The 7500-nt window shown below is 45.5% G+C and overlaps 2 protein-coding genes across 2 annotated transcripts in view; one reads left to right on the forward strand and one right to left on the reverse strand.

Annotated features, from left to right (window-relative positions):
- Positions 1-2851, forward strand: part of unc5ca (unc-5 netrin receptor Ca) — a gene marked incomplete at its 5' end in the record, with an annotated part of 56083 nt that extends 53232 nt beyond the window's left edge. The window contains one exon of the mRNA XM_083673955.1: positions 1-2851. This exon is cut by the window's left edge and continues 566 nt beyond it.
- Positions 2852-4465: 1614 nt separating this feature from the next.
- The window catches only part of bmpr1ba (bone morphogenetic protein receptor, type IBa), a 5744-nt gene continuing 2709 nt past the window's right edge, over positions 4466-7500 (reverse strand). The window contains exons 4-9 of the mRNA XM_083672639.1: positions 7270-7408; positions 6714-6906; positions 6135-6432; positions 5605-5780; positions 5280-5410; positions 4466-5046 (exon numbers count right to left, since the gene is read on the reverse strand). Coding sequence (XP_083528765.1) covers positions 4921-5046; positions 5280-5410; positions 5605-5780; positions 6135-6432; positions 6714-6906; positions 7270-7408 — 1063 coding nt within the window. The 3' untranslated portion in view covers positions 4466-4920. The remainder of the gene's footprint in view (positions 5047-5279; positions 5411-5604; positions 5781-6134; positions 6433-6713; positions 6907-7269; positions 7409-7500) is intronic.

Raw genomic sequence — 7500 nt, forward strand, 5'->3', positions numbered from 1 at the left:
CGCCAAACTATGAGAAAACTTATAAAAAATGTATATGTATGAAATCACTATCCGATTGGATCCATGGAATTCGGGGCGTGACTTTTAAAACAACCTAGCAACCGAGCAATTGAACCTACCAACTCAATACGAGACCTTGTTTCTAATTGGTTAAATGGATGAATGGACTGTGAAAAGTTCAACTCCAGGTTTTTTTGTCAGTAAAAAAACTGCCAAAACATAATAAACGGACACGGACAAAACCTTGTCATCTCTCTTGTCCGTCAACGGATGACTCCCACAGAGGAGTCATCCAGCTCAATCCTCAAGGAACTGATGGCATGGACTGGTGTGGCCTGGGCCTTAGGATGCATCTTTACTTCCTCCTTTCCAACCTATCACTGATCTGACACCACTTGATTGGTGGAATCAATGTCCGATGTCATTGTTTTTGGAGATCAAAGTTTGTTTTTTTATTGATTAAAACATAGAGAATTCTTGTTTTGTCCAATCGAATCATGTGAGATTAGTGATTACTTCAAGTAGGGGAACAAAGGAAGGATGCACTTTTAAAATGTTTTAACAGGGCCTGTTTAACTGTTGCTATGTCAGAAAAGGGAGAGCAAGAAGGGACAAACTAAGTAGGGAACTTGAGATCTTTGAGTGTAGTTGTTATGTGAATGAGAACCAAATACAGTTGACTTCATCCTCCCCAACTAGCAATATGCTGGTTCTATTGATTTATTACGTTTAGCTTGTGTTGATTGATTTCCCCAAAAAATATATTTATTCATATGATTTTGTTTTCTATTATTTAAGGTGCGGTAAACAACCTTATAGTATGCCTTTATACCCTCTTTATTATTTACGCCGTGTCATGATGACTTTGTTGGTCACTAGCGCCATCCAGTGGCCTTTTCTATTTTTTATTTTAAATATCAGCATCTTTTAAATATGATTCTTGCTTCTGTCAGAAACATGTAAATACATGAATAACATTATGCTATTGTTTATTGTTTTATCATTATTATCATAATTTGTATTATTGCAGTTTCCTCTCAGTTTTTGCTGTGTGGCGATGCTAACGCGTTTATGTTTTCTAATTACTTATTTGCAGGACAACAACGGTGCATTTGAGCACTGGCCGTGAGGTTGAGATGAGTATGAGCAGAGTTGTGAGGGTCGAACACCAGTTGGTGTTACTGGGAGTTTAGATGTGGACTGGGATCAGATGATGGGAAACGCACTCTGCTCTGTGTACAGGAGATATGCCATATTTAAAGTGATCTGAGGTCAGAGACGAAGAGAAGAGGAGATAGAAGAAGTCTTTTCTCAATTGTTAGGAAACACGACTCCTCGTACCCTCTCCTCGCTTCGTTGTCAAAAAAAAGAATATCTAAAGGGAGGGACCTAGATCTTCTCTTCCGATGCGTTCAGTAGGCAGCGAGCAGAGGACTGAGGAGTCGTGTTCCTAATGGTTGAGAAAAGGCTAGAAGCTTGATGATACGGTGTAGGAGGACAGGTGCAATGGTGTGGACGGTGGACAGGACAAGCCTCAGTTACTTTACTGTAAGTTGGACAGCCTTATTTCCCCAACTTATACAGGGAGAGACAGTCAAGTATGGCGGTGGATATTTGTCCACATTGAACATGCTTTCCTTCACTCACGAACATGATGTCAGTCAAGGTGGAGGTTTGGTTTAAAAGAAAACCCTCAGCATATAATAACATTGGTTAAATGTAATAAAATATCTTACACTTTGCATAACATACCATCATATAACTGAAGGGAATGGTTACCTTGTGTTCATTCAATGACAATAATGTATTTATCTTTTCACCTATGAAATTATGGGACTCAAAACTATTATTTAGCCATAGATGTACTGTATATCAAGCAGTTGATGTCATATCGAAGCCCCGCCTCTAGAGGGCGCTATTGTCTAGTTTCACACTTATAAATACTGAAGTTGTATGTATAAGATTAAAAGCATTTAAACAGCCAATACCTTCTACTTCAGTTTAAAGTTGCTATGGAACTTCCAACCTCTGGGGGAGCTGTTGAGCTAAGTGGGTCCCCTAAATAGACACTGGTCAGATTGTGTGGACTAATGACATGAGAATTCGGTTGACATTATATCATGAACCAATACAGTCAACAGTCAAGCCCAAATTTGATATAATAGTGTATGTTCCATATTGTATCTTTAAATGAATAGACAACTAAAATAGACTTAAAATGTGAACTACAGGGTTGTATTATCATAATTACACCGTCTAGGAAGTGTTTACCTTTTTCAAATGACTGTCCAGCATTACTATCCGCCCCACGTCCGCCCCATAGAATGAATGCTGAGAGTCTAAAAGGGATATTTTTCATTTTAAAGAGTGCACGTCTGCCTCAACAGGGTGAAACACGTCAAAGGGAACGAGGGACAATGTTAGTGTGTACCCTTGATTTCAGATATCAAACTATGTAAATGTTTTATCATGTACAGATGTCTACGGTCAAATACACTTTGGCCATTTCAGTACGAAGAAAAAAGAGCCGTAACAAGTTAGATACTAGTTTCTATGTTTTCAAGTTTCTTTTTTCTTTTTGTAAAAGCTGTGTCTACTATGCAAACTTGGCATCCTTTATTAACACATTATATGACTAGAGCTGTGCTAGCAAGTGCATTTTATTTTATGATATCTGGATTGATATGATTTGTATCGTGAAGTTGTTGTCCACCCTGGGTAGGCACGCTTCATGATACTAACTCCCGCTAACTAACGCTCTATCGCTAACCCTCCGTCTCTGTCCAGTTTCTGTACAAAGTGTAAGAAAGAATTTTTAAGACAATTAATAAATTATATTTATAAGCAACGCTGAAAATGAGTGTGAGTGTGGTCTTATGTTTGTATGACATTGTATGAGTGTTTTGCGAACCGTCAGTCCTGCAGTGACAGCACTCTGTGTCCATATTTCAAGACAGAATAGAATACATCTCTTTAACTTCGACACACGTTATGAAGTCAGACAATATCAGGAGAATGACACAATCAGTTTTATTGGGGGAATGTTACGGCTATTACATACACTACGGTAACAATAATCTCCATGATCCAGTCTATTACACCTATTACGGTAATAATACCATCTCAATTATCCATTGCCCAGTCTATTACACATGTTACGGTAATAATCTCCATTAACCATAGTCTCTTTCATTGACACACTATGTACAGTTTCAATAAGGCACAGGTCTCTCTCATTCTGTACACAACAACATTAAACAACCTACACATTCATATTTCACTTCTCTAAGTACTCAGTTATGACATGAAAGTAGGACACTGTGGTGTTGTGACTGTTACCAGGTCATTTCTGTACCATAAAATAAAGTAACACCACTTTGACAGCATCTCAGATAGAATGGAGGGCTGAGAACTACCGTAAGTTACTGAAAAGCTCTTTAGACGTGTCTGTCACGGGGGAGGCTAGTGGAGGTAGAAATCGGAGGACGGGCTCATTGTAATGCATGGAAGGCAATGAGGAATAGTATTGATACCATTCCTCATTCCGTTCCATGCATTACAATGAGCCCGTCCTCCGATTTCTACCTCCACCAGCCTCCCCTGCCTCTGACCTGTCTCTGAAGAGGCTGGGTAAGGTTGCAGATGGACAAAGAAGAAAGTACCGGTTCTGGATGGAATGGGAGGTCTGGTACACACATCAGTAGCTGCCACAGAATTATAATAACAACATTTATTAGTTTAATATTAATTAATTTTATCATGATGTCTGTGATGGCTGCATTGTTCTAGTCCACACATAATACCAGGAGGAACGTGCATGTAGGGGTGAGGCCCAGGGGAGGTCGAAATCGGAGGACGGGCCTCATTGTAATGCATGGAACAGAATGAGAAATGGTATCAAACCATCCACAATGAGGCCCGTCCTCCGATTTCTACCTCCGCCAGCCTCCCCTGGTAGTAAGGACCTTCACACTGCAAGGGAACTATGGTAGTAACTGCTTCACTCCTGATGCTAGTGACTATGGTACCTGTTTCCTAGCGTACAGAACCAAAGAAGTCTTCCTGGTAAAGAAGGACAGGTTTAGAAGGCACACTATAGAGGTATTCAGCCATATTTCTCTCTCTTAACATCTTAACACAGCAGCTACATTAAACAGTTTAGGAAACCTCTTTACTGTACTTTAAGTACCATGCACACACACACACACACATACACACACACACACACATACACACACACACACATGTGAAATGGTGTGTCCTCATTCACCATGGCAAACGTTAGCATTAGCAATGACGGACGGACAGAGAGGGAATTCAAACACTGAGTTAGTATGGCTTCAGATTGTCTTAGTCCAGAGTATTCCTCCTGTCATGTCTGTATGGGACCAGAAGGGGGCGCCCACCTCCTGTGTTTCACCCCCCCCCCCCCCCCCCCCCCCCCCACTCCACCTCTCTCCTCTGCCTGGCCATTTCAAGTCCACCATCCATCATCATCCATCCATCCATCCATCCATAGCTTTCACAGAAAGCAACTGTTTACTGATGAGTCACACCCACTTCCTTATAGCCTGTCTGTCCATGCAGCTACCCAGCCAATCAGAGCCTGGCAGGTCCTTATAAGGCACTTCCTGCCTCAGGTCTCCGGTCGGGATGGACATAGTTCTGTTTGGACAGAACATCCTAGTCCTCCTCCTCTTGTCCTATCAGGGTGAACGTGACCCGGCTAAGGTGAGGGTCCGTTTTTCTGGTTCCGGTGGAGGGTCCCGGTGGAGGGAGTGGCCCTGGAGGCTCCCGTCCCTCCTGAGCCCATGGAGCAGAGGATTGTGGGTAGGGCGGAGCGGCAGGGTGCAGCGATGCGGCATCGGTCCGTTCCGTGACGTGTGTGTTGTGACACGCCTGGGGGGCGGCGCCCGCCTGTCACAGTTTGATGTCCTGCGACTCTGACATTTTGGCCAGCGTCTTCTTTACGCGCAGTGCCGTGAGCCGGGAGGCGGGGTTATGAGCCCAACACTCTGTCATCAGCTTCCCCATCTGTCTCAGACACTGGAGGGACACAGAGAGACACTGTCAGCTATGTGTGTGTGTGTGTGTGTGTGTGTTTGCATCTGTGTTTGTGTGTGTGTGTGTGTGTTTTGTGTGTGTGTTTTGTATGTGTGTGTGTATGTGTGTGTGTGTGTGTGTGTGTCCGTGTGTGTGTCTGTATGTGCTGTATGTGCCTGTGTGTGTGCCTGCGTGCGTTTGTGCATGCCTGTGTGTGTACGTGTGTGTGTGTGTACCTCGTCGCTGCTCCAGCGATTGGGGAAGGAGGGCCGCAGCCTCTTGATACACACCACCTCCCTCATGTCCTCGTAGGAGGGGTCTGTGGGCACCAGGTCATGGTAGGGCAGCTGGTACTCCTCCATGATGCCTTGGAAACACACACAACCACTCAGTCAATCAACTACACTACAATCAATCAATCAATCAATCAATTACAGAACAGATGAACAGTACTTTACCTCCAGAGACACATCTGCTCTCTATCCCTCTATCCGCCCATCACACCTTCTTTCATCCATCTATCCTTCTCTCTATCATCTACCCAGTGTGACCAGTACTGACCTCCAGACACACAGCGTCGGGCGATCTCCCAGAGGATGAGTCCGAAGCTGTACATGTCGGCCATGATGTAGGACTGGAAGTGGTTCCTGTTGAGGGTCTCGTCCAGAACCTCGGGGGGCATGTAGCGCTTGGTGCCCACCCGCGTGTTGGGGGGGATGTCCACCTCGTTGGTGTCACTGTATACGAGAGAGAGGGATGGAGAAAGAGAGAGAAAGAGAGCGAGAGAGGGGGAGAGACAGATACATATTAAGATGAAAGATTAAATAACTTTTCATGCAACATTGTCATGATAGGGCTTGGTTGAATGATACTTGACCATTTTGAGAGACAATCAATAGTTTGGCACACGTGTGTTTGGCACACACAGACTCACACACGCGCACACACACACACACACACACACACACACACACACACACACACACACACACACACACACACACACACACACACACACACACACACACACACACACACACACACACACACACACACACACACACACCCCCCAACATCCATCTCCCACTAACCTTATAAATTTGACGGCCAGGCCCAGGTCAGCGATGCAGCACGCCCCGTTCCTCTTCACCAGGATGTTCTTGCTCTTTAGGTCCCTGTGGGCGATGGCAGGCTTCCCCTGGGTGCCAAAGATCTCCGTGTGGAGGTGGCAGAGGCCCGACACGGAGGAGTAGGCCAGCCGCAGCATGGCCTTGGTGTCCAGGGTGGTGGACTTGAGGTAGTCGTACAGAGAGCCGCTCTCGTGGTAGTCGGTGATCAGGTACAGCTGGGTCCACGAGCCTGTACCCTTGATGTCTGCCGCTATGAAGCCTGAGGAGGGGGAGGGGGAGGGGGGAGGGGGGGGAGAGAGAGATAAAGGACTGTGAGATTGCATGTTAAGCATGGAAGTAGCATTCGTCATTGTATATTCACATGTAGGTATGCAAGAAAGCACACACACACACACAGGCAGGCAGGCAGGCAGGCACGCAGACAGACAGACAGACAGACAGACAGACAGACAGACAGACAGACACACATACACACACACACACACACACACACACACACACACACACACACACACACACACACACACCCTCTCTCCTTACCCAGTATGTTCTCGTGCCTCATGAGCACGGTCTGGTAGATCTCCGTCTCTCTGAACCAGCTGGCCTCCTCGGTGGTGAAGAACACCTTGACGGCCACTCTCTCTCCCCTCCACTTCCCCATCCACACCTCCCCGTAACGGCCCTTACCGATCTGCTTCACCATCTGGATCTGCTTGGCTATGGTGCGCTGGACCTGGGAGGAGGAGGAGGCGGGGGGGGGGAGCGAGGGGGGAGAAGAGAGGGAGGGGGGAGGGGGGTGGGGGGGGGATAGGGTGTCAGGTATGGTGGGAGGACATCACTGATGTTGATGGCCAATATATCACCTCCAGTTTTTACAATGAATTTATAAAATTAATTAACTTAAATTAAAGAAAAAAACTAACATAAAAAACAATAAACCTAATGAATAAAACCTAGAGTAATCTAACTTCAACTACAGAAAACATAACATGAAGAATGAGAACACTAGGAGAAGCACATGAATGACTGCTGAAAGTTGATTGGTGAGACATAGAGCTAGCTGGTGTGGGTGAGAGCCGCAGTGCGTGTCTCTCACCAACAGGGGGAGCCCTGAGCCAGAGCCGGAGCTCTGAGACTGCTCTATCAGGTCTTTGAGGCTCTCTCCAGGAGGGATGTACGTCTCGTCCTGCTCCAGGCCGATGCTGTAGCGGGGACGGGACTCCTGACGCTTGTACCTGCAACACACAGGAAGTGACATCAATGCAACATGGTCATTTAGCAGGGTTCTCCCCAAGATACATATTTTTTGTGTTATCAAAACCTGAGT

Source organism: Argentina silus (genome assembly GCF_951799395.1).
Source record: "Argentina silus genome assembly, chromosome: 7".
NCBI classification, from domain to species: domain Eukaryota; kingdom Metazoa; phylum Chordata; class Actinopteri; order Argentiniformes; family Argentinidae; genus Argentina; species Argentina silus.